The sequence below is a fragment of the Calonectris borealis genome, chromosome 10, assembly GCF_964195595.1.
Source record: "Calonectris borealis chromosome 10, bCalBor7.hap1.2, whole genome shotgun sequence".
Taxonomy (NCBI): Eukaryota; Metazoa; Chordata; class Aves; order Procellariiformes; family Procellariidae; genus Calonectris; species Calonectris borealis.
Window position 1 is genome coordinate 19990206 of NC_134321.1, and position 27774 is coordinate 20017979.

Here is a 27774-nt window from a genome sequence, read left to right on the forward strand (position 1 = left end):
TCTGTGTGCAAGCCAATGAACACCGGAGTAATGTTACTTTTCTGTGTAATTTTTCACAACTTGCTTTGTGTTATACACAATAGTCTGTGTAGTCTGAAATAGCCTGAACACCTTATATGTGGTGTGCTGGATTTCGGGGTCTTGTGTTTAAATTCATAATAATTGTTTTCAAGAAACTGTGCGTACGCACAGAATGGAGAGACTTCAGAGAGTAGAAAACATCCTATAGAAGTAACGTCTTCTCGCCGGGTTGCAACATCTACTGATATTTATAAACTGTGATTTTCTGCTTGCGTGCTTTGGGTGAGGCGCGGCGGAGCCGGGGCGCGGAGGTGCTGGAGGATGAAGGGAAGATGCGTGCGGTGCTCGGCTGTGAGACGGGTAGGCTCTGCCAGCGGGGTGCAGCTCTGAAAAAGGCAAACGCGGTGCAGGATTGCATCAGGCGAGGTGTTTCCAGCGCAGATGGGAAGACCTTACCCTTGTGCAAGGCACTGCTAAAATCTCACGCAGGGGGGTTGTGCCCAGCTCTGCTAATGGGGTAAGGTGATGCTGAATCAGAGGAGGGAGGGAAGGGTTGCTGTTAGTCTGCCCGGACAAACGGAGCCTCTGTTGCCTCAGAGGAGATGAAAAGATGGAGCGTTATTAACCTGTAGGATCAAGGGAACACAAATTGGTTGCAGAAGCATTCGGACTGAAAACTTCACGGCCTGCCTGGCAGCGGAGTCCTGGTCTGCTCCTCCTCAGCAGCAGAGGACAAGCTCATCTCACGGTGCAGCTTGATGGATTGATGAAAGGGAGCTGGATGGCAGGATAGGGATGATCCCAAGTTCAGAAACGTAGCTTAGGGCACAGCACTTTAGGTGGCTGGTTTTCCTGGTATCCAGAAGAGAGACTTTATTGCTGCTTCTGATCATATTTGTCTGTGCCTGATTTATGCCCAATTCATTCAGGTTTTCGGCCCGTCTACTGCTCAGCTGGGGAGCTCGTAAAAGACTTTTTTTGATGCCTGGATGCATGAGCTAAAGCTGAAGGACAGGAGAGGGGAAGAGGGTCAGTCTCCTGGGAAGCATTGAGGACTGGCCACAAATACCCAGGCTGCCGGTGGGAGCAGCGGTGCTTTTAGCATCGCTCTTCCTCCGGAGCCTGGGAGATGCGTGTTGCAAACAACCGGGCTGGCTGCTGAGCTTCAAGGTCGGGAGGAAGCCTTCTTCCACGGCAGAGACCGCCGGGACCTTTGCTTTCCGTGATAAAGAAGCCACTTTACTGAATACCCCAGAATTTCTGAAGTCTCCAAGTAGGCTTGCTGCGAGTTGAAGGTCTTGAAGTGACCAAGAAGGGAATTTTCCAGTACTGAGTAGCAGGAACTCCAGTGTGTGCTGGGAGCACTTCCCCAATGCTTTCGCTTGGCTTGAAACGGCAAGTCAGGTGTTGATCCTGTTTACCCTGCTGTACATTTAACATCAACTTGTTTGGCAGGTGATGGAGGTTGAAGTGAAAAAATCAGGTATAGTAGGTATAGTAGAAACAGGATTGAAAGAAGCACTCCTCCAAATTAGAGAAAATAGCTCAAGTTTGGAAAAAACGTTAGTGCAGTTCAGATGCTCCGTTCTGCCCTTTCGGCAGCTCACTTGCATTTTCTGGGTATTGGCTTGTTTTCTTGCCTTAAGTACCATAGCAATAATAGGTAATAAGTATATACATAAAAGTAATTTAAAAATAAAAGCAAGTTTGCCGATTTCTTTTTAAATGGGCACTTTTCACAAGCTTGCAGAAACGAGCAGTCGATGTCCATTTTCATATGACTGTGCTAGAAATAGAACAAGACTGTGTGATGGGAAACCAGGCTATGGACAGGGCTCACGCTTGTCTGGAGAGCCAGCTCCGTATTTGTGTCCGTGCTCTGCTGTCCCCAAAGAGACTGAGCCCTGAGCAGGACCATGCAGAGGCGTTGCTGTCAGAGGCATCGCTGGAAAACCTTTTCCTTGAATATTAAAATAGCTTTTTCCTGGCCTTTTGCTGAACCACGGACTGGCACTTTGGAAAAGCCTGCTGTGCACCCGTGCTTAGTAAGTATTAGTTTATTTGGTATAAAAGATTTGGAGGGTCAGGAGGGAGCTGAGGCTGGGTTTGAGCAAGGAGGGGAAGAACAGATGTGCAATGTTTCAAACTCATGAACCTTGTGTGTGCAAAATAAAAGGTAAAAGGAGGAGTACAAAATGGCTTACTTGACGGATCAAGTCAAAATATTTGCTGTGTTAAATATCCCACTGGGCTTCAATTAGTCTTCCTCTCCCGTGATGGACAGGCGGTGTCAGCTGCAACGCGCCTTCCCTTTAGCAAGAGGTGTTTTACATATTTTTGATGGCTCTGACAGCAGCCATTAGGCCACTGAATTTAGATGGCACAATTCTGGGTGCTTAAGTAACTCCAAAACCTCTTCTGTGAACGTGTTCATCAATATTCAAAATGTTTGGCATCAAATATTAATGCCTTTATTTCCAAAACAAATACACAGATTTGCAATCCGCTGCACGGTTGGGGTTTCTCACTGCTGAAACCAACCTGGTTGTCGTGCTGAAGGCATGCCTCTTCACCCTTTGCTTTTGCTGTGCGAGGGGCTCCTGGACGTACCTACGCTGTCTGCTTCTGCTCAGGGAGAAAGGTGTGGAAGAATTTGTAAGGGTTGATTTCCTCTCTGTTGGCTCGTGCTGGTTGAAAAGTTGGAGGACTCTTTGGCTCCTTCTTGTGCAGCTGCAACTGTGGCAGGGCCGCTTTCTGCGCCCCGAAATCCTGAGTACTGGTGGTCAGCCTCTTCTGCTGATGCTCGGGAGCAGTGGGTGCCGCAGCTTGAGTGACCGCATCCACTGGGACCGGTGGGTCCCTCCACGCTGCGGGTCATGCCAAGCGGCGCGGTGGGCTGGCTTCTGCTTCTCCAACACACTTCAGTAAAGCGGTTTCTTTTCTCTGCTGTGTGAATTGAGCACATACTTGATGCTTCCCATTATGTTTCCAATTCAGTGCAAACAGATATGCAGCGCCGTGGCGTATTCCTGCAGTTTATACCGGTTTGGGGAATACTTGGTGTGCATCTGGACACCCACCTGCCAGAAAAATACAGCCTGCCTGCCCCAAACCCTGCCTCCCTGTGCAGCCCTCGTCACTGGTTCCCTGCTGGGGCTGGCACTATGGCACACCACGGGCCGAGGGTGTTTTTCTAATAATCCTGTTGCAATATCAAACTCATTTCCTAGCGTATGAGATGCACTTTCGGAAGGATGTGGCAGGCAGTCAGGGTGCAAACAGCATTTCCTAAAGCCGGGTAGCTCCTTAGGGTGAAATGGGCTCTACGGCAATGGCATTCTGGTTTTTCGCTTGATGTGGAAATAAGATTATCACGTCGTCTTCGCTGATGAGCGCGGCTGCTCCTGGATGCTGCCCGGTTTTTTTTTTTGGCTGGCGAGTGACAGCAAGTGCTGGTGGTCATCCCGGTCCCACACATCGTAAACTGTTATGAGTGTTGCACGTATTTTCTTGAGATTGAGATCGTTGCTGTTGAGCCATCGCTGAGTTTTTAAACGTCTGTTTGAATGACAGATTTGTTATTTTTGCATAAATCCATGGGCACGACTGTTCTTATGAACAGGTTTTTTTGGTCTTTTTTAGTGCCTGGAGGTGCTGAGCTTTGGCGTGACCCTGAAGCTCTGCTGTGCAGCCTGTCAGTCATCACCGGGCATGCCAGCCTGCTTTTCATGTCACCGACGCTGAAGATTTTTTATAAATACAGCGAGCTGGCTCCTCGCTGAGAACACCCAGCACCTCAGACGAGCTGTTTAGGAGCCTACAAGAGGGAGCAGTATCACTGCATCCCATTGACACTGGCCTGTTCTTTACAGCGAGGCTGGAAGGCATGTTCCTGGGGGGCTCCTCACCCATGCTCTGCTCATATTTAATGTCAAAGATGACTTATGGATACTTGTGATGGTATCTCGCTGACTCTTGGCCTTTTTATATCTTACTAGTGCATGTTTGATATCGAAGGTAGACCCCGGCCCCGTTAACAGACTGGGGAGTGCAGGTGGATGGGGCAGGAGACAGCAGCTCCCTGCCCATGCTGAGCTCCTCAGAGGCAGAGGAACATCATCCACCAAGTCAAGAAAAGCCACGTCTGAATGCAATTTTTATTTTGTTTTGTTTTCTCCTTTTTTTTTTTTGAAGTGTCATGGTTTGGCTTGAGATGGGAAGTGACGGTATGACATCCAGCCTGACTTCTGGCACTGGGTGGTAAAGATCGTCATGATGGCTGGCAAAGGCAACCCAAAATCTGGAGTTTAGAGGTCCAACCTAGCAAATGGCAATGAAAGGTATATAAAGAGTGAGCATAAATAAATGTAGCAGCAGTTTACCAGAGGGTGCGATGGGACGTATGATCACACAAAGCTTGAATAAAAGCTTCACCTCCTAAAACATAAAGTCTCCCTCAGCCCAAAACTATAGTTTCTGCGATGTACAGCAGATTAGCCATCCATGTTGGCTTTATTCCCCGTGAAGATGTGATTAAAGAGTTTGGTGTATTCTCTTTTGTCAAAAATGATTTAGTTGTGTTTCTAGGTCATTGTCTATAGAAGAAAAATGTGTGTATATTTAATGCGGTAAAGTGTATTAGGCATCTTCTAAGAGCTACAACAAAAAGAAATCCCTCTCCTGCCCAGTCTGTCCCCAGACCTTTCTCCTATCCCTGTCCTTGGTGTCTCCTGCGGCAGCAGTCCTTCTTGGAAACCCGTTGCTTAGAGGTCGCCTCAGCAGCCTGCCCTTGTCCTCCTCTCGCTTCCTGACGTTAGGAAGAGCCTTTACGCCTTTACCCCAGAGCAACCGAGATGAACTTCTCCACTCGGAGTCCATTAGTGCTTGGTGATGATGGGCTGAGTTGCCCAAGAGCCAAGTGACTATAACAGGGTGTGTGAGGTACTGGTGGGCAAAGGTAGGAGCCCTCTGGGCCATTACCCACTGGTAGACACCATTATACACCCCATCGTATGGTCCCACTAATAAGGTAACAACTAAGATCTTAGATGAGATACTCTATTTTGCAAAGCCAAAGTGCAGCATTGATTTGCCTGCGATAGTCCATGAGTTTGAGATGTGCAGCTGTGGCTTAACTTCCATATGTTTTCCTGAGGGATAACGACACCTTCAGGCCCGGGTGTATTCGAAGACTTGGACTTGGGCCATCATAGCCAGCCGGTTTTGCAGCAGGGAGCGATGGTGACTGGGATGTTCACCTATTTCTGGTTCTGCAGCCAGCTGATGGGGCATGTTGCATGGCCGGGACGCAGCGGGGGCAGCCCTTGGTATGTGGGTCAGGACTCGAAGTTGAGCCTTTGGAGATGATGTGATGGTCCTATCCTTGTCCACCATGCCCCTCTCCTCCGTGTTCACAGCCAGGCAGCAGGTGGTACAGGAGGTTAGGAAGGGTATGGACACCAAGCCTTCTCACTGCATCGCGGTTACGCAGTGACTTCCCCAGTTGCAGCAAGCTCTGCACAGGCTCCTCTGCCCCATGCGACACTCTTCCTCTCCTCCCTGTTGAGGGAGAGGCCAACAGAAGACTGTTGAGGCCATCCCTGTGTTTCTCAAGGTTAGAATCATAGAATCATAGAATCATACAGGTTGGAAAAGACCTCTAAGATCATCGTGTCCAACCGTCAACCCAACACCACCATGCCCACTACACCATGTCCCTAAGGGCCTCATCTACACGTCTTTTAAATACCTCCAGGGATGGTGACTCCACCACTTCCCTGGGCAGCCTGTTCCAAGGCCTGACCACTCTTTCAGTAAAGAAATTTTTCCTAATGTTCAATCTAAACCTCCCTTGGCACAACTTGAGGCCATTTCCTCTTGTCCTATCGCTAGTTACTTGGGAGAAGAGACCAACACCCACCTCGCTACAACCTCCTTTCAGGTAGTTGTAGAGTGCGATGAGGTCTCCCCTCAGCCTCCTCTTCTCCAGGCTAAACAACCCCAGTTCCCTCAGCCGCTCCTCATAAGACTTGTGCTCCAGGCCCTTCACCAGCTTCGTTGCCCTCCTCTGGACGCGCTCCAGCACCTCCATGTCCTTCTTGTAGTGAGGGGCCCAAAACTGGACACAGGATTCGAGGTGCGGCCTCACCAGTGCCGAGTACAGGGGCACGATCACCTCCCTATTCCTGCTGGCCACACTATTTCTGATACAGGCCAGGATGCCGTTGGCCTTCTTGGCCACCTGGGCACACTGCCGGCTCATGTTCAGCCGGCTGTCGACCAGCACCCCAGGTCCTTTTCCTCCGGGCAGCTTTCCAGCCACTCTTCCCCAAGCCTGTAGCGTTGCCTGGGGTTGTTGTGGCCGAAGTGCAGGACCCGGCACTTGGCCTTGTTGAACCTCATACAGTTGGCCTCGGCCCATCGATCCAGCCTGTCCAGGTCCCTCTGCAGAGCCTTCCTACCCTCCAGCAGATCAACACTCCCACCCAACTTGGTGTCGTCTGCAAACTTACTGAGGGAGCACTCGATCCCCTCGTCCAGATCATTGATGAAGATATTGAACAGGACCGGCCCCAAAACTGAGCCCTGGGGAACACCGCTCGTGACCGGCCGCCAACTGGATTTAACTCCGTTCACCACAACTCTCTGGGCTCGGCCGTCCAGCCAGTTTTTTACCCAGCGAAGAGTGTACCTGTCTAGGCCGTGAGCCGCCAGCTTCTCTAGGAGAATGCTGTGGGAGACAGTGTCAAAGGCCTTACTGAAGTCCAAGTAGACCACATCCACTGCCTTTCCCTCATCCACTAGGCGGGTCACCTGGTCATAGAAGGAGATCAGGTTGGTCAAGCAGGACCTGCCTTCCATGAACCCGTGCTGGCTGGGCCTGATCCCCTGGTTGTCCCGGACATGGCTCGTGAGCACACTCAAAACCAACCGCTCCATGATCTTCCCCGGCACCGAGGTCAGGCTGACCGGCCTGTAGTTCCCCGGATCCTCCTTCCGGCCCTTCTTGTAGATGGGAGTCACATTGGCGAGCCTCCAGTCGTCCGGGACTTCCCCAGTTAACCAGGACTGCTGGTAAATGATGGAGAGCGGCTCGGCAAGCTCCTCCGCCAGCTCCCTCAGAACCCTCGGGTGGATCCCATCCGGCCCCATAGACTTGTGAACATCCAGGTGGCATAGCAGGTCATGAACTTCATCCTCTTGAATTATGGGGGGTTTATCCTGCTTGTCGTCCCTGTCTTCCAGCTCAGGGGGCTGAGTACCCTGAGGATAACCATTCTGACTACTAAAGACTGAGGCAAAGAAGGCGTTGAGTACCTCAGCCTTTTCCTCATCCTTGGTGGCAACGTTCCCCCCCGCATCCAATAGAGGATGGAGATTCTCCTTGGCTCTCCTTTTGTCATTAACATACTTATAAAAGCATTTTTTGTTGTCTCTCACGACAGTGGCCAGGTGGAGTTCTAGCTGGGCTTTTGCCTTTCTAATTTCCTCTCTGCACGACCTAACGCGATCCCTGTACTCTTTCTGAGTTGCCTGACCCTTCCTCCACAAGTGATAAACTCTCCTTTTTTCCCTGAGTCCCAGCCAGAGCTCCCCGTTCAGCCAGGCCGGTCGCCTTCCCCGCCCGTACTTCTTGCGGCACATGGGGACAGCCCGCTCCTGCGCCTTTAAGACTTCCTTCTTGAAGAACGTCCAGCCTTCCTGGACCCCTTTGCCCTTCAGGACCGTCTCCCAAGGGATCCTCTCGACCAGTGTCCTGAGCAGGCCAAAGTCCGCCCGCCGGAAGTCCATGGTAGCGGTTTTGCTGGCCCCCCTCTTTACTTCACCAAGTATCGAGAATTCTACCATTTCATGGTCGCTAAGCCCAAGCCGACCTCCGACCACCACATCTCCCACCAGCCCTTCTCTGTTCGTGAACAGCAGGTCAAGCGAGGCATCTCCCCTGGTGGGCTCGCTTACCAGCTGCGTCAGGAAGTTATCCTCCACACACTCCAGGAACCTCCTCGACTGTTTCCTCTCTGCCGTGTGGTATTTCCAGCAGACATCCGGAAAGTTGAAGTCCCCCACAAGAACAAGGGCTAGCGACTGGGAGACTTCTGCCAGCCTCTGGTAGAATATTTCGTCTGCCTCCTCTTCCTGGCCAGGTGGTCTATAACAGACCCCCAGCAGGATATCTGCCTTGTTGGCCTTCCCCCTCATCCTTACCCACAAGCACTCGACCTCGTCATCACTATCATTGAGCTCTAGACAGTCGAAGCATTCCCTAACATACAGGGCTACTCCACCGCCTCTCCTTCCTCGCCTGTTCCTTCTGAAAAGCTTATAGCCGTCCATTGCAGCACTCCAATCGTGCGACTCATCCCACCACGTTTCCGTGATGGCGACTAAGTCATAGCTACCCCGCTGCACAATGGCTTCCAGCTCCTCCTGTTTGCCGCCCATGCTGCGTGCATTGGTATAGATGCACTTGAGCTGGGCTGCCGATTTCTCCCCCGACAATGGCGTGCGGACCCTAGGCTCTTCTCTAGAGAGCCTGGTTTTATCATTCTCTGTGAGCAGGCTTCAGTGCTGTGCTGCGACTTCTGGCCAGGATGTCCTGCAGCTGCTGAACCCCCATGTGAGGTGCAGGCTGCCATCTCCTGCCTGTGACTTGCTGCCTGTCCCACCTGCAGTCACCTGAACCTCTGCTGCCTGAGCATGCTAAGCTGCACTCCACAAGAAGAGCATCTCCTGCCCTCTTCTCAGAGAGTTTCCCCCTTTTTTGACAGTTGTAACACTGAGCAAGGAGATACTGTATGGCTCACAGGGAAAATGCATCCATGCTGCTTGAGAAATGTTGCTGAATTTTGAGTTTTTTCGAGCAGGTATGACTAACTGTTCTTCACTTGGCTCCGGGACCTGCCAGGGACCATGGCTTCTCAGACGTGACAAAGCAGTTTCCCGCACTGAATGGCTTTCAGATGAGGATTTGACAGCTCCTCTGAAGGCCGCAGAAAAAAAAAATCACCTTGGACCAAAGTGTTGCCTGGTGCAGATGTGACAAAATTCAGTGTTTCAGCCGGCCCGTTGGAGGTTGGCATGCCCTCCTCCGACCGGCCCCGGTGCCGCAGGCACAGACGTCTGTGTAGGTATTACAGGGCAGGGAGACTTTCAGAGGCCAGATGTCAATAACTGAGAGCAGCCTTTGAACCTTTTTTCTTTTTTTTTTTTTCTTCCCTGGCAGTAGAATATTGGCTTTTAGCCTGTTTTGAGTCTTTCCCGGCAGTGGGGGCTCACAGGTTTCTCCAGTTGCCGAGAGGGACGTGAGGTGACGCCAAGCTCAGAGCCTGGCTCCAGTGGATGTCCCTTTGCAGGACTGGTGCTCTCCTGAGGATTGAAGCGTTGTGAATGTGGGGATTTATTTTGGAATTTGGCTTTATTTATGGATTTTGAGCTCTGTTAGGAGGCGCTTGGAGTATGTGACCTCTTCTGACATGGTCTCAGGGTGCTCTGTCCTTGGAAGTTGTACATGGGCGTGAAGTCAACGTTAGGTGTGTCTTCTTCAGCTATTAAATGGATTCAGAGGGGTCCTGCCCCTCTCGCCAGCCTGCGTGAGACCCACCTGGGTCTGCAATGGGCTCCCCAGTGTGAGAAAGAGCTTGCGTCCTTCCTTCATCAGTCTAGACGTGAGGAGTACGAAGAGATTTTGCCATATTTAATGTCTGCGAAAGGATGAAATTGTGTGTGGGAATTACTTTCAAAGATTGACATGTTGTAGCTGTTAACCACTTTTTTTTTTTTTAAAAAAAACCAGAAAAAACAGATTGCAGCCTGGGAAAAACAGCATGGGTTTTTTTTTTTCTTTCATCTCCTACAGAAAACATTTCAGTTACAGATATGTGAAGTTATGAGTTATAAAATAGGAATAGTTGAAATTTGGAAATGTATAATAAGTTGTTAAGGGACTTGGTAATTTGCCTTCCTCTTGTGAAAAAACCAAATCAGCTGATAATACAAAGCTTATGGAAGGCTTGGGGAGAATGCAGTGCTGAACGAGATCTTTTTCCAGGTTGATTCTGAACTGTACTTTTTCCTTTCATGAAACATGAAATTACTTTTAATTTATTTTGTTCCAATCCTAGTTACATAAACTATTATTTGATTGTACAGCTGGACTGAAAAACTGTAGGAGGTCTCACATTTAGGATTTTGCTGCCTCTTTCTCATTAAGCCTACAGACTGTTTTCTTTAAATGCACCTATTAATCTTCTTAGGGAGACAAATTGTTGTTTGGTTGGGGTTTTTCTTTCTTTTACTTTTTTTTCTTTTTTTTAACACTAAACTCCCAGTTAACTGCCAGAGTAAACGCTGATGGTTTGAAGCCTTTCCAGGTACGTCTGCGCTGCGGTTGGGCAACGCGGTGCTAGCATGTGTTGCCCTGGCCAGGCTGGCTTTGATCAACTTAGTTTAAGCACCTGAGGTGGTTACAGCCTGAACCGTTCTCGTCGTGCTGGGCAATAACCTCCAAGTCTACAGGATGGGGTAATAATTTTTTTTTCCATTTTACTTTTGCAGTATGTTTTTTCAGTACCTTGTCTACAGTAACTTCTGTTGTGTTATTGACTCCAAGTTTTGGGGACTTATTGTGGGGCTCCAAGTTTGGGACCCATTAATGTGGTCCTTGTGGGACCAGCAATAGGGCGCAGCGAACCACGTCTTGTCCTTGAAGCGCGCAGATCTTTCCCATATTTCCTCTGAAGTGCATCAGCTTTGTTGTCTTCTGCTCACCGCATTTTGGGTTTCTTTTTACCCGTTCATAGCAAGACTTCTCGATGGACCGGGCAGGTGTCGGTAGCGATCCTTTGGACCGCTACCCTTGCAGACCTTCTCCGCTCTCCTCTAATCCTCTGCTGGGAATGGCTCTTGGGAAGGTGGGGAAACCGCTGTCAGGCTGCTCCCAAAACACATCGTGGGCTGCGTCTCCTCTGATATGAACCTACGAGATGTCTGCAGGAGATAGTGCCAGAGCACATTGTGTCGGGGCCCGGCAGCATCCGCAGCTTTCCGTAAATACTCCCGACGCCGGCGTACGTGAGGAGGCGATGCTGGGTTCTGCTTACATCGCTGTAAATCAGTCCGTGCTGCTCAGCACCTGCCCTGACAAATGTCCCTTTGCATTTCGGGCAGCTCTGTAGTCCCAGAGAGTGGAAAATTCCAAGCCTTCTCCTTTTCCCCCCTGTCTGCAAGTTGTTGTGGATGTTTTGCTTGGGAATCCTGTAGCTGGGGAGCATGTAAGGAGCGATGGGTTGTTTCCATTTGTATAGAGTGGAGATCTTTGAGTCTGCTGGTCCTGCAAGCGCACCCCTAGCCTGCCCCCCTCCCTCTGGGTGAGACCCTCCCACCCGGGGCGCAGCAGCAGGGGGGCACGTGGTCCTTTGCTGTCCTTTGAACCTTTCACGGTGGTGATTTTCGGAGCAGGTAGAGCCCCTTTACCACTTTATTAGGCTTGGTTTGAACTGGTTACACTAAAATGATGACAGAACATCAGTTCTTGTTTGAGTGGAAAAGATGGTCCGTATTACTACGTTATATTTCATTGATTACCTTAACCTGGCAAAAATAAGGCATCCAGAAACATCACTCTGGGAGAAAACTCTAAAGAAGTCTCTCCTTATGTGTCCTTTTTGTACTTTATGTTATCTGTCTTTCTCTTGAAGTATCTCCTAGCTGCACTGGTTAATGGATTAGGATGTGATTCCTGTACAACTCTGTGTCATCCAACCCATGTTGATAATTACCAACTTAATTTTGATTTATTATTAACTAAAAATACAGTCCCAAACACCCTGAATTAACAAATTATCATGCCTTTCTTTTTCTTTGAAATATGCAAACAAAGTCAGCTCGCTGCTTTGAGTAGTAATAAAATGCCTTCTACTTATCAACATATCTAAAATCCACTTATCAAGTAAACTTCTCAGCCTTAAATTTTACCTGCTTCCATTTCTGCCAAGTTAAGCCTTTCGATGGGACCGTGAGGACAGGTACATCAAATATCCAGATGCGTCAGTGTCTTTGGGGACAAATGTTCTGGTCTGAGGTATGTGCGGCAGGGAAATGCATGCAGGGACAAGGCACCTCGAAGAATTGCAGGCGCTGGCGAAGTGTTTTCCTTTGATCCTATAAAGAATTTGGCAGGGGAATTTCAGGCTCTCCTATTTCAAAAGTGCATTTAAACTGAACAGCTTGAAATACTGAAGTTGATGGTGTCTCTGACAGTATTGGTAATGAATTATTCTTTGGGTTTGCTTTATCTTTCCTGTTGCGAATAACAAGTTTTACACACAAAAATGTAATTAATTCCGAGTTTGGTTTGCCATTCGCATTTGAGCTTCCAGTTCAAATCTCAGAAAACCAGAAAGTGCAAATCTAAGACACCCAAACAACTATATTGACCCCGTCCTGCGCAAGGCAGTTGGCTGGCAGCCCCAGGGCCGCGTCCCCAGCAGGCACTTGCAACCACGGTCTTGTCTCCCATAATAGACATTGTTGAACCACATGCGCTGGTGTGGACAACACCAGGGCTGGAGAAACTTCTGCAGCTGAGAAGTGTTTCTGACAACCACAACCTGATGTCAAGTTTTCGTCAAATGGTATCTGGCCGTGCTGGACACGAAGCTCTCCTCCTTGCAGGAAAGTGTGGGCTCATCAGTTTTACCACGTACCCCTCTACGTGCGCAGTACTTGGAGCTCTTCGGGGAGGACATCAGTTGATCACTGCTTCCTCAGACCCTGCCCAAATGATCTTCTCTTGATTGCTCTTCCACACCTTAGTGTCACCTCTTCTGATAACCTGAGGCAACAAACAAAAAATATTAAGGACCTAAATGGCCTGGGGAAGAGTTCAAGGGACAATTATGAGATAGCCAAAATGCTGTGAGGTGCCAAGACACAATTGCAGGATGGATAAAAATGCTACAGTTTTTCACAGACGCAAAAAAATATATATTAGGTCTCGTGTTTCCTCTGCCCAGGCTCAAACAAATAGGCGTGCAAAGTCAGGATCTTTCTGCTGCCACTCGCTGCAGTCACCAGGAGCTATTTGTCTCTCGGCGGTATGGTAGCCTGATTTCCTCTCCTGGAAATTGCCATTTTAACTGGGTTTTTCTTTCCCTTTTCTAAAAATACAAGCCAGTTTCTTTCTGGTATGTCATTACTGCCTCTTTTTTAACAGCACTTCTCTTTCTGATGGATCTTCCTATTTTTTATGCCTGGAATGAGTGTTGTTCCTCGTTCCGGGCTGAGTTTGGTTGACTCAAGCTGTCACGGAGATGGATAATGATACATTTTTTTTGCATCAGCTTTTCATTTTGGAGCATGGGTGGAACTCATCCAAAAAAAGGGCCCTGCAGTCTTCCCAGCTTCTTAATGGTCGAATACCAACTGCTTGCTGCTGGAGAAGCACGGGGACCCGTGGGTGGTGTGGCCAGGACCGTGAATGCTGTCCTGGTGGAGCCAGACCCCTGGGATTGACCCCTTTTTACCCACCAGCAGCAAACCGCTCTCGGCATCGGAGCACTTACCCACAGCGGGCCAACAGCTGCAGAAATCCTTCCAGCTCCTGGACTGAATCAAGCCTGAAACTCAAAAGGGAGCCTTGCAAAACCAGACCTTCGTGCCACTCTCCAGGGGGGGAAAAAAGCCAGAAGCAAGTCAAGGGAATGGGCTGCCTCTGCTCTTCTCTTTGAATTGCTTTCCAGAATGCATTTTTCCCAAAATAACTTAATTGTCTATTTTTTTGTAGATCGTTCTATATTTGTTGATGAGCATTAAATTGACATTTTCTGAGAACTGTCCAAAATGGCTTGAAGAACTCTTTGCAGAGCGGCAGTATCTCATTTAGAGCCCATCACTACGCGTGGCTACGGTTGTCTTATCTTCTGCGCGTTACTCTGCGTTTCTTGACCTTGGATTTCACCTGCCACGGTGTTTCGAGACATCCATTTCAGGAGAGCCTTCTAAAGCTCTTTGCATTTGGTTTTAGCTTTGAATACTCTGAATAAATTTGTGTGGCTCAGCAAACTTGTCCCTTCATTATTCCCCTCCTTCCCAGGACATTTATGAATATATCCCATTTATTCCATGGCAGCATCCTGCAACTCTGCTTGTGAAAACCTGTCCACCTACCTCTATCCTCGGCGTCCTAAATCGTGGTCAGTTATTAACCCACAAGAAGGCTTCCCCTTATTTCACCATCTTTTACTTCTTTTTTTCCTTCTTTCTTTCCAGATTTTTATGCTAACATTTCTCCCACTGAGACGATTTTTCAGACTAATCCGTATATGAATCGGTTCTGGTGTGGGAACCTTCATAAATTTCTGCTTAGCAAACAGCATTGGATTTATCTTTTCTTTTACAGTCCTGCATTCCTTAAATATTTCTGTTGCGTTTCAATCTTCTTTCAGTTTTCCAGATTCTTTGGCAGATTTCCTATTTCTAAAGTTTTAGAAAATCTTTCTTTTTTTTTTGGCCCAATTTACGAGTTGTTCCTTCAGGGATTTTTTTTTTTTTGTATGCTTTATTAGGGCTTTAAATTTAATTTGCCAAAATTTGGGGTGGTTTTTTTGTTGTTTTTTCCTCATCTAGATACAATTTTTACTTTTTGAAGGATTTCTTTTTACTCCTGTAGCCTTATTTGCTCCACTCTTTAAATATGTTGCCTTGTTATGGCCATGTCTTAAACCCTTTCTTGATAGTGTACGTTTTGCCTGAGAGCCTAATATGCTAACGGGTGCCATGGAAACTTCCCTTTCTTACCCTTCCACCTGCTGCTTTTAATTTCTTTTTAACAAACTTTCTCACTTTTTCTGATTTTTTTTTTTCCTCCATTTAAATCTAAATATTACAGTCGTCATGTGTATTTGTGTGTTTTTTCCAGTCTTGCAAACAGATTGAAGCTGAACCTATTATGGTCACCGTTGCTGAAAGTTTCTGTCCTTAATTTTGGCATTTCAAAGCAGGCGCCGTGCACGGCGCAGGACTAAGTCAAGAGCAGGTAGCTTTGTTCTGCATTGCTTTAGGGGATAGTTAACAACCTAAACAAAAAATTGTGTTGCTGCCAGTTAAAATCAGAGAGGCTCTCGGGGAGGTTATAATCAGAGATTTACAAGATAAGCTTTCATGAACCATGTGCCGTAAAAACTCCTTAGCTTCATGCCGTGGTTTATCTTTTGGCTTTGCTGGCATTTCATAGATACAGGACAGTAATTCATGCTGGTAGCTTTACTGGGACAAAGGTCTTCAGTTAAACGTGACGGTGGCAATCAGCTCTTTGACCGTTTAATTGCTAGAGCTCGGCTATAAAACGTAAGCGGATGGAGGCAGAGGGGAGCAGTTGCTCCTTGGCTGGGGTATTCTACCCATCTTGTCCTTTCTGGTGTCCGCAGTATTTTCAAGATTGTCATGACCCTTTATAAATTATACGATTTTTAATATGCGTAAATGACTTGCTCACAGCAATCAGTTGGTCCTGGGAAGGAGACGGAGGCCACACATGGAATAGCTAGGTGGAAATCAGATGGAAGGGACGGCTGTCAGCCCGCTCCTCACCGTGACTCCTGGGGACATTTATCCTCGTTTCAGCCGCCCTTTCTCTGCGTGCTCCCTGGTGTTGGTCGCAGGGCCGTATCTCTGTGGCAGGGCTCTTCATCATTTCTTGCAGACCTTCCAAGTCCTGCAATAAAGAGGAGAGGAGCTCTGCAGGCGGCAGCCCACTTTACCATCCAGCCTGCAGCATCCCCCGAGCATGGTCCCCCCCAGCGCTCACCTGAATTCACGTGGACTTTGGTATGCTCAACGGGGGGGAGCTAATGAGTCCTGCAGTCGGGCAGCGGTGCTGAGCATCCTCCCTTCGGCAGTATCCTTGGGGCCAGCGGCTGGGGTGCCCGCTGCCTCCTCTCCTTCCAGCTCTTCTCAAGGGCTCCAAGGCTGCTGTTCACCTGCACCGATGCTCCAAAGCTGACTGCACCCATACACTGGAAGAGCTGCCGTTCCTCCTTGCTTTCCAGATACTTCCTAAGTGCCCAGAGAGACGCAGACGCTGGATCAGAAATCCAGTGGATCTTTCTAATAGCTCCACGTTCACCCCAAGGACGGCGTTTCTCCAGGCACGGCAGAGCCAGGGCTCCTGCTTTGCATCTGCACCCTCCTGGCACTCCGCGGCTAGCTCTACCGCTCCTCTCACCCCGTGCAGCTAATTGCATCACGATCAAGAAGTGGCTTCTACTCTGTCTCTGGAAGATTTACATGTAGTTTCCTGCTATCACAGAGGAGACAGATTTTCCCTGATGCTGAGGCAGAATGGATATCGGACATCCCCCTTATCCCCGAGAGATTTTAATGCTTTGAAGTTCAAGATCGTAAATGTTCTTAGCAACAGTTATATCACTTGAAAAGGAGACCTGTTCAAGTCTTTCAACCTTCAGTGTGCCTGCTCCTGTAAAGCTATCTCAGAAGAAATCTCTTTGATATATATTGCGCTGAGATCATTACCTGCAGGCTCTTCTGTCATGCCAGTTGCCGCTGGCTCTGGGGGGCTTGGCCAAGATCCTGACAGCGGTGGCTGCACATTTCAGGCGTCGGCAGCTGAAGGAGCAGCACGTGGGGGTCTGCAGGTCACTCGGTGACTTTCTGGCTTGCAAGGGCTCGTGGGAGGTATGCAAAAGTCTCCCCTGACTCCAGTTTAGGTCTTGGGGTTCGTAGAGGCTGCTGGGGACTCTATGGGGATTAGTTGCCTTGCATTCTGTTGCAGATGTTCATCGAGGTCTACATAGGGTGACTAGTAGACATCAGACATGGGATTCTCTGGAGAGAAATTTGGGGATGCTGGGCTGGTGGGTGTGAGCAGCCCTTGCTCTGGTTTTATGTCGCAAAGCACCCTAAGGGAAATTACTCTTAGCTCAACCAGCACCAAGTTAGGTGCAAATTAAGTATTTATTTGCCGCATAGCAAAATTGGGAATAGAATAGAACAGAAGGGAATAAAATAGTATAGAATAGAATAGAATAGAATAGAATAGAATAGAATAGAATAGTTCAGTTGGAAGGGACCTGCAATCATCTAGTCCAACTGCAATTGATAACAATTCACAAACACTTACAAAAAGGCAGTGCGCGGGAACGAAAATAAGCAAGTAAATGTTTATTTAGAGCTGGAATCAGTCATAACCCCCTCTTTTGGTACGTAGGATTCAGCTAATAAGATGGCAGATGCTTCTCAACAACCGTGCTTCATACAGCAGCGTGAGTGACATTGATGTGTTAGCCTGTTGCGAATTCTCGGCTGAACTGGGTATGATGCTAATAAGATGGAGAATAGCTGGTTTGTGATGGACTGAGGCTTTTCCTAATCTTGACTTTGCAGTATACTGAGTCATGCACCTATAAGGTGGATGTAAACTGGAAAACTACTGGTTCTTGTAACCTCTCCATGGATTGTGTAGACCTCCGCATTTTAAACTGAGGGAAAAGCTGGCGACAGCGCTAAGCGTGTTATCTTCTGCAAAGCCAGGGGCCAGAGGAGGAAGGTGGCACGCCGTGCATCGCCGTGCTGTTTGCCACACGGCAGCATCGTGCTGGGACGCGGTTCCTCTGGGGCAGGTCGTTAGTCTGGTGCGTTAAGTACAAGTGGCTTATGGCACTGCCTGCCTGGCAGCCCCTCCTGGAACCCCAGCCCCAGCGGGGTTTAACAGGGAGGCAGAGGGCTCGAGGATATCGTGTTCCTCGGTATTTATGAGAACAGGTATGTGGGTGGAGGTTAGGGACCTGAATGGTCGCCCGGATTGGGTGAAAGCCTTGAGCAGGAGCTCAAATGCACTATCCAGCATCAGGAGACGCGCATTAGGAATGCCTTGGTCACAGGGAAAATGCCTGACAGAAGCTGCATCTTATTTGACAGGGATAAAGCAAGCCTGGAGCACAAAGCTGCGGGAGAAAAGGGTTTTTCCACTACTCACAAAAGCAAGTCATTAAACACCGTGGCCTTTCGCAAGAGTGCTTGTGTTGCCATCTAATAATATACTCCCTGACAGTTTCTAGTCACCATTTCATATTTTCTATTTTCTTTTCAGCTGTGTGGCATTTGCTGTTTCTAAACCATCCAGTACACACACATTTCCAGCATGAACTTCTTCCTGCATGGACGTAAATGTGATTAAGTCGGGGGCACTTGGATTTAAGCAGGTGCTGATTTTTAATTCTGTAACTGCTTCTTTTTTTATCAAAGCAGAGTCTGATACAGGATTCCCCGTGTTGGATGTAGCACTTCTAGAGCTACGAAGCTGCCGCCCATAAAACTCCCAAGCTCGGTGGATGTTTTAGCATCGCTAGTGTGAGATTTTCAGTGCGTGTAGCTGAAACCGGAGGCCCTCCACATCAGACACTTCTTTTTCTGTTTATTTATTAAAATGTTGCATGTCCTATTTTCTAGTCTGACTTGCTGATAGGCAGTATAACCGTCTAATATTTGATATTATCTCCCGCAGTTCCTATGCGACCCATAAGCATTAGGAATTACGTTTTTCTGAGTCAAACCCAGTGCCATTTTGACCTAAGAGTGCAACTCCCCTTTTGCTTAGCTACCTGTTTTTTTCTAAATAGGTTATATTCAGTGATTCTTAAAATCAGTCATGTGGATGTTCACATCGGGTTTCAGTCGAACCAACTAGGTCAAATCTCTGCTCGTAGCTGAGCAGCTTTAATTCTTGTTCGTTAACCCGCTCTCCCTCTTTTGGGTGTGAGCGTCTACACATCTTCTCTCTTTTCATGCTTTATCTGGGTTTGTTTGCTTCTCATACCCTTGGTTTTACTGCAGGTAAGCAGTCATTTGTTTTCCCTCTTTTTCTACTGATAGAAAAGACTTGCTTGTCCCCATTTTGCTTATTTTGGATACAGATGTGAAGCTAGCAGCTCCCTTCCATGGACAAACCCAGCTCTTCTTTGGAAAGCCTGAGCAGGGCGTGCTCTTTGTAAAATTATGGCGACAGCGCCATTTGTTTTCATGTTCTTTTTATATACTGTAATGCAGTAATTAGATCAGTTGCCCAGCGAGCAGGGACACATTTCAGTTGGCACCAGGCAGAGAAAGGGATGCAATCCATGTTTCCCAGTTGAATAAAAGGGCTGCAGCTCTTGAAGGCTTTACTCGGACCAAAAATGCCAAGTCCCCTGGATGTGAGTGGTGGTAGCTGAGCAGATGGATGCGGCCAGTGTGTTCAAGGGGGGAATGTGAAATTAGGAAAAAAATAATAAATTAGGAGAAAACCAATGGACATGCTCTCTCTTGAACTTTTCCACACACCACGCCTGAACAAGACTTGAGTTACCAGTGTAGATTTTGTGTAATACCATTATTACTTGATTTTATAGCAAAGATGTTAACGGCGTTGGCATTTACCTTGCGATGGTTATTGCTCCCAAGTTAGCATCTTGTATGAAAAAGAACCCGTTGACACCTCTTGGGATGCTGGCTCCACGCTTAGGTCTTGTCTGTAAAATTTAGTGGCACCACTGAACCTCCCGGAGTTAAATTAGAGCAATTCCCTTCTACAGGCTCTGACTTTACCTAGGAATTCCCAAATAAGTTTACTGGAACGGGATTGTAAACCAATACTATGTCACTGTATTGCTTTCATCTTTCCTGCAGCCGGTGTCATCTTTTCACTGGCACAGCCATGCCATCAAAAGTTAGGTTTAGGACAAATCATCTTTTCTGAAATTAAACTTTAACCAGCCAACTGAAAATCTAACATTTGGTTTGGCTGTAAATAGGATTTTGTTTTTAAAGCCTTCCCAATTCTTGTTATTTCAATGAAAAAACATCATTTTTATGGAAGGGAAAAAATCAGACGTAAAAAATCCAAGATGCTTGTGACATCGTAGACTGCTGAGCTCGATTTTGTGGAGAATGGCTTTGACCCTTGGTTTTCATTATGCTGGTCATGCTTCTGATCATCTCAGTCAGCCATTCCCTCCTAGTCCTTCTCCAGCTCCTCCCAGCCTGCCAGGACATTTGCACCAGCCCTAAACAGAAAGGCTGGTTTCATATCCGCGCTTGTTCCCGAGTGGAACAAGGAAAGTTCTGCACCTTTTCAATCAGGAGAAGCATCGGATGGAGAAGCAGACCTGGGCACAGATTAATCTGTCAGGGTGATTTTTAGCTCTGGGCTACGTGGCAAGCAACCTTGCAGTTTAGCCTCCTCTCTTGCATGGAGCTGAGGGTTAATTTTTGTGGGTGTTTTGCAGTGCTTCACGTCGGGAGACGGGCAGATGCTTCTTCCGCTGCGTAGGGAAGGGAATAGAGGTGGCAGGGATACGCTGCGGCGTTGGGAGTGAAACCCAGGCTTCTGATGTTGCAGACCCAGGACTACCCGCGTACTTCTTGACGGTGAAATGCTGTATTCCCCTCTGCAGGAGGCAGAGGCTGGTGCTGTGTGCTGCTTTGCCTGGTTTGATGCTCCGTGTTCAAAGGACGGTCAGAGTTGAGCTCCAACAAACTTGGAGAAGGTTGGGCAAGAAGCGGAGGAGCAGGCATGCTGGTGGTGGGCATCACTTAGGCTGGCTTAGGCTGGCAGGAGGCTGGCTGTGGCTTGGTTTGACGCCGTGTCGGCTTTATGCTGGAAAATGGAGGGAGTTTTAGAAAGCAAGAAGAAAGCCATCGTTTTTCAATTTAAAAATGAAAAAAAAAGGAAGAAGAAGGCATCTTCCCAGCTGCCCAACCTGCCGGTGATTGTGGGCAGATTAATAGAGCTGCCTGCCTGACCTTCTCTTGATAGAGCATTAATGGACAGAATATAATAACTGGAAACCTCGATGTTAATTGTTAATAAGCTTAGTCAAATGCGCTTGATATTTTTTACTTGGACAAAATTATAACTCTGTTGGTAACTGTGAGAGCGCTGCTGAATTTGGACCCTGCGGAGATGTTTGACTGAGCATCGCCCAATATTTTTAATTCAACAATTAGGGTGGTGCAAAATCAATACAGCCCCCATCAAACGGGTGAAATCCTGCCTTATCAAGACATCTCCATCTAATTGTTAACAAGTGATCTGTTGGCATTGGGGGGAATTTCTTTGGAACTGGTTAGCAGCCTGATGCTAGCTAATGTTTTTATCAGTGATGAAGAGGGCTGTATGGAAAAAAAGTGGATGAGCAGTTTGGACTTGTGTAACACAGCAAAAGGGTTCATAGATGGGTACGAGACGTACATGGCACGTTCGGCTGGCGCAAGTGAAAGGCAGCCCAGGCCGTGCCACAGGACGGCTGGGGCATCTTGGATAATTGTAAAATAAATAAATGCAGTGATGGTATAGGTGCACAGGGTGAAACCGCTGCTGGGAGCGGGATGGAGATGGTACATGGCATTTCTTTGCCCTGAAAGGGCGAAGGGAGCCGGGACGAACTCCATCCCAGGCTGGGAGAGCATCCCCGGAGCAGCAGTGTCCCGCCAGGCAGTGAGTGCCCAACTGCGCTCCCTCCTCTTCTGCGCCAGGAATGATGCTCAAGGCAAAATAACAGCACCTTGTGTATTTTTTGCTTTTTCAAGAGAGCCGCAGACTCTGTTTTGGGTAGGAAACACAGTAAACTTGTCTGTGCCTTGTGTGACAGCTCCTCTTGATGTAGCGCAGGTTCAGAGGTACGGTTTTGCTGCAAAAAATTCACTAAGGAAAAAATTCACTCTTTATTTAAAGAAAGGTACTTGAACTAAATAAGCCAGACTGCTAGTACTACTAATACCAGCTGCAAAAATAGGTGATACCTACTAATATACTGCTAAACACTTCTGCTGTGGGTAGCTGCTGTAAGTTCTTTCCATTTCTCACTGAGCTGGGAGGTGAAACCGTAGCTGAGTGGTATTTCTGTGGTCAGAGCCGGTTTGGAATCAGAATTCCCACTTGGTGGCAAACATTTTTTGCATATCAAATGGGAAAAAAAGATTTGAATTTCAAAATTTGCAGTGGAAAAACCATTCTCTTGTTCCAAACAACAGTTATTTGACCGTCTATACATGAATCTTTTCAAATAATTTTATTTCAATGCTGTTTAATACACCATTAGGATAGTATGTATTCTAATACATAAATGCTGTTTTTATAAGAATTAAATTTAAGGAGAGAAAATGCATTTTGCTTTCTGACAGTACCTTCTCCCAGTGTCTGGGACAGACTCTCCCATCTCCACCAGCTACGGATGCCACACGTTTTATGGGGCAGCAGCTTTGCAGCCCTCAGCATCAGGAGGCAAATCCCAATTCTGAACTCAGGGGCGTCAGGACTCGCGGTGGAGGAGCAGGGCGTGCAAACGGCACTTACTGCAGGTGGCTTGCTGCAGGGCCAGGTGCGGTTTGCTCTTTAGTCTGGAGCAGATCAGTTACTCCCTTATTGCTTTGCTTTATTATTACTGTGTGATTCCTCCTTCAGAGAAGTGGATTTCAATCTGCAGCCGAAAAGTATTCCCAAAGTGCTATTTTAATATTTATTTTCATCTGACTTCCTATTACTGTGGCAATGTGCACTTTGAATTTCATTACTTTTATGCATTTAAGTTCCCTTTTTAAACCTTTATAAGGTCAGACCCTGCTTGGGTAAATCAACAATTTATTAAATTTGAGATTCTGAGTAATATTTTTCCTTAAACAGCTGTAGATCACAGGTAGTAAGGGCATTAGGGCTTCTGCTTTTCTGAGAAATATTTGATGAGCACGTGCACCAGATGATTCTGTTACCTAAAACCCCTGTAATTACATAAACATCTTCCATCGCAGATTCATTCTCACGCGTTCGTGGTCTGTCAGCAGCACGTTGCAGGGAAATAACGTGGGAGGTGGGGTGCGTGGGACCTCGTGCCGTGCTCTCCAACACAAGAGCTCAAAGCTCTTGCAGCTGAAGCTGCTCCAGAGCTCCCTGGGGTCACTGGACCTTCTCCCCAAGCCCTGGGGTGGCAGGGAGCACATGCTGCAGGGTGCTGAGCATCCTATGCAGGCTATGGGGACTGCTGCCTGACCAGCAGCGGGTGCGATGCCGAGCTCAGCATTGCTCCTTCTGGGTAGCTGGGCTTTCACAGGGAGGTTTCATCGCCCTGTCCTGGTGACCCCATGCATCCCAGCGGGTTTTCTGCCCAGCCAAGACTCACATCACCCAGAAGAGGGTTCAGCTGGGGGGCAGCCAGCCCACGCAAGCCCCTGTTCCCCAGGCTTCTCATTTTAGTAATGATTACTAAAGCAGAGCTGATGCCCTCTCTCTTAATTTCCCACTGCTGTGGCCCCTGGGAAACAAGCCCTCGGTTGCCGTCACCTGTGACTTGCACGGGAGCAGCTTGACAGTGAGAAGGTATAAGTAGTTCTCCTGCCGCCTTTGGGCCTCTGGAGGGGTTTTCCTTCAATAGATAGGGCTCTTCGCAGTCTTTTCGTTTCGCAGCAACTCCTAGAAGTAGGTTGTGAGAAGATGGTTTAGCGCGCGTTGGCCGTCTCCCTGCAGGAAGGGCCCCGCAGTCTGCAAACCCGAATTGCTGCTGCCTCTTCGAGCACCGGTTTGCGCTGCAGAAGTGCTAATGGCAGGAGGCTGAGCTGCCCCAAACTTCTCATTTATGTTTTCTCTGCAACTTTCCGACTAAATTTCAACTTGGAATACACCAAATAATTCAATTAGATCTCTGCTGCTGGGTTATATAAGAGAAAGCTGAAATTGCGCCGTGTTTCATAAGGTAAAGCGTATCCTTCTGCTGATCTGAACGGTTCCCTGGTTTGCAGCGTGGTTTCGCCGTGCCTCCTTGGCTGAGCTGGGGCTTCGGGGGCGGAGAGGGTGCTTTAGATGTCTTCTGCATTGACAGGCATCATTTGAATATACTAAACCTGGCTTATTATGTGTATTTTTAATGGTGTTTCAGCACGCCGAGGAGACCGGAGCAGCTGGATCAGGCTGCGGGCCAGCGGTCAGCGTCCCCCTCCCTCGCACAGACTGTGCCCAGCTCCCAGAGCCCCCGGGAGATGAGGGGCCGGGGCCAGCCCGGACCGCCGGCGGAGGGACCGCGGAGGATGCTGCAGGTGGATGCCAGGAGCCAGGGCTCGGGGAGGTCTCCCTCGGCATCGCCGGACCGGGGCAGCACCCCTACCTCTCCCTACTCACTCCCGCAGATCGCCCCCCTCCCCAGCAGCACGCTCTGCCCCATATGCAAGACGACGGAGCTCACCTCCTCGCCCGGCCAGCCGAACTTCAATGCCTGCACCCAGTGTCACAGCAAAGTCTGCAACCAGTGTGGCTTCAACCCCAACCCGCACCTCACCCAGGTAATGCCTCCTCTTCCTCGGGCAGCCTTCCCGGCCGGTTCGGGTGGGCGGTGGGGTGGCCGCTGCCAAGGTTTGCAGGGAGAGGTTCTTGATTTCTCCAAGCACAGAAGTTGCACCTTTGCTTTTCGCAGCTGCGAAGCATTGCCCAAGAGCAAGGGCTCTGCTGGTTAATCAGGGGATAATTGTGATATTGTGAACTATAATGAGGCAGGGGAGGTAAATTAGTTAAAGGGAAGTGATAGACCACCAGAGAGGTTCAGTCTCCGTTGCTGGGACCCCAGAATGCTTGGCTGAGGTGAGGTCCACGTACACAAAACTGCCCTGAAGTTGAAGGACTCGACAGCGGGAGGGGAGCAGAGGGGTTGTTGGCAACCCCGAGGTGCCGATCCTCTTAGACCCTGACTCATCCCAGGTGATGATGTTTTGGTGGCGGGTGAGTTTCAGACAGCATCAGGCTCGGCGGCAGGAGAGAAGTGCGAAGTCGTGCGTGAGATGGTGCCTTGCTGGGGGAGCTTTTTGCGCCGTGTGGGATGTGTGAGATGGATGCGCCGGGTTCCCGGGGGTGGATCCAGCAGCGGGGGGTGCTGGGCCATGGGGGCCCCCCCCTGCCGATCCATCAGGTCAGAGACCTCCACACAAGATGGGAAGGGACATGGATGCTTTTTGCAGCTGTTAAGAGCCAAACCATGGGGATTCCTACTCTCAGGCTTAACAACAGAAACTTTAAGCCACGCTTTGGAAAGCCACTGTGCCACTCCAGTGAGGAAACAGGATTTGGGCACTGAAGTCCCCTGGGTACCCACGTTTTATTGCCGGTAGCTGTTTCTGGTAAGCGCGCAGTGCTTGCTCCTGACACCAGCCATAGCGGTTTCTAAACACCGATGTTTGAGAGAGACTCCTGCCTCCCAGTCCCTTTTCCTGGTGGAAGGAGAGTTGGGGTAGCTGATACCCCTGGAATAGCGAGACATAATTAGCTGGGTGCTGCTTTTGTACCCCTGTAAAGAGGTACTTACCCCTGCGAAGATCAGCATAAGGTCTCAGACCTTAACAAGGGGCCCTGGGGTGGACCTGGGATGAAAAAAGATGTGGGTTTTTTTTTGTTTGTTCTGAGTTTAATATGCATTTCAACAGCAAGCAACCTTATGACTTGTAAGTAGGTTATTGAGGGAGTTGGGGGATGAAAACAGTTGTCCAAGATTGCTGTTTGCAGCTTGCGTTGGCAGCCGGTGTGATGGGCTGGCTGGGGGAGCGACGGTGGTTACTGCCTTGTTGAAGTGCGACTCGCTTTCCGCAGCATCATCACTTGTGCTGCTATTCTAGAGTCACCTGGAGAGGCGGCTGAAGTGGTCTGGTGGCCTTAAAGAGCGTTGATGGGAGGCAGCTCGGAGGTTGATCTCTTTCTTGATGGTAGGAGCCAGGTTGGAAAGGACCTCCAGAGGTCACCTAGTCCAACCTCCGCCCAAAGCAGAGATCAGGCCAGGGAGCTCCGGGCTTTATCCAGCTGGGTCTCAAACTCCCAAGGATGGACCTCCCGGTCCCACCTGCTCCACTGCTTGACCGTCCTCACAGGGCAAAACATCCAACCAGCCTGGTCCCTCAGCCCAGCAGGTGCTGCAGGGTGGCTGCACGGTATTGCTAATGAGGGGATTTGTGGGGTTGCACTTTCCATTTGCATTTCCTTATGAATATATTTTCATGTGAATAGCTGATGTTTCTACTTTGTGCTGCAGTAGATATGGATTTGTAACTTCTCCTTCTGCTTTCAAGGCCTTCTAGCAGGATTAAATAATTGAAAATATCACATTTTCTAAGAAAACCAAACCCAAGAAAACCAAAATTGTGTTTTACGTGGTACATCCTCTCCTGCACAATCTGTGGGACTGCCAGAAACCGCAGGTGTGGCGAGGTGGGAACTCCGGTACTTGTCTGGCATAACACAGCCACGTGCATTGACTTCTGAAACCCTTTTGAGAGCCTGGTGTTTATATAAACTTGATGTCTTTTATATTTTTTTTTAAATACATATATTATAAAATAGCTTTTTAATATATCTTTTCTATATATATATAAATAAAATAACAACAGACTTAGCGTATGAGCGGTAGTCCATCACGCTCCATCCTGCCACTTACAAGAAGCAAGAACACATGTTTCAGAGGAGGGTTAGCCGTACCCCCTAGCAAAACACCTTAGCTCGATAATTAGGTGATAGCTTCTGCTCAGAAGTATGTACATTCCTTTGAAAAATTGAAAAATTCTTTTTCTTTGTCTTTTATTTTATTCTTTTTCATGTGGCTTGATGATCATTTTATCTTAAAGGCAAGTAATGAATTTCTATCATGACGAAGCAGTTGGCCTCTATGGCGTCTTGAGTTGATTTCTTGCTGAGCAAAAAAAAATAATAAATCTCTTTTGTTTTTTTTTTTTATTTGCTGTCTTTTTATTCCTTTGAGCACCAGCTCGTTCTTGTTTCACAAGACTGGGCAAACAGAAGTTCCTGTCTGCTGTTGGTGTCACTCAATATTTTACATGTAGATAATCATATTCTTCCCTCCCTTCATCTCCGTGCGTGGAAATAACTGCTGTCATCGTTTTCAATTTGGTCGCATGCTGGCGTGCCAGTTTTCTCATTCATTCACTTATTCCTGAAGGTCAGTGCTCTTGCCATAGACGGTTATTTTAAGCAAGGGGAAATGTGAAGCAGGGAGCTATGATGGCACCATTAAAGACAAGAAGTTATGAAATAGCATGGTAAAATTTAAGTTGGCTTACACGCCTATGTAGGAAATAGGCTTTTGAATGGAAATGTGTTATTTTAAATGCAATATTGCAGCCCTTGCATTCTAGTAGGATTTTAAATTTCTCGTTAAAACTTTTTTTCTAGTTGTCCTCTCTGTTGTCTTTGAGGGTTTTTTTTGGACAGTTTGTTCTGCAGAACCATACCGGCAAGGCTGTCGTTTCCTCTGGGGGGGAATAGCTCAGTTTCAAGCCAGTACAATAGGTTTAGAAAATCCTCTTTTTACACATCTTTCACTTTGTAATGCCACTCCTGTGGCTTTCGCCTGACTGATCCTGCAGCATGTTCATCTGATTGGATTTGCTCTGTTTGGTATCATAAGGAGTAACCTGCAGGCATCCTTTCTGTTTTTCTGGGGTTTTGAAGTGCCACTGCACGTTGCTAATTTGAGAAATTAATTTCTTCTTCAGTGTTCTCTTAAAATTTTTCAAGTTTCTTTTAATTCATTTCCTCCCCATCCTAAGTGCTAAACCGAAAAAATTTAGAACTTGGTTTTGATCAAGAGCAGAGGCACAGCATTAAAATACGTGCTTTAGTTAGTGCTGAAATGAAACTCAAGATGTCTGGCTGCCTAATAGGTTTGCTTGGAACCGCTTTGGGATTATAGAAGATCTGTGCGTTCTTCCTTACGTTTC

General features: G+C 47.9%; 1 protein-coding gene across 1 annotated transcript in view; it reads left to right on the top strand.

Moving 5' to 3' along the window:
* BSN (bassoon presynaptic cytomatrix protein) overlaps positions 1–27774 on the top strand; it is a 95376-nt gene that overhangs the window by 2653 nt on the left and 64949 nt on the right. The window contains exon 2 of the mRNA XM_075159286.1: positions 23943–24342. Coding sequence (XP_075015387.1) covers positions 23943–24342 — 400 coding nt within the window. The remainder of the gene's footprint in view (positions 1–23942; positions 24343–27774) is intronic.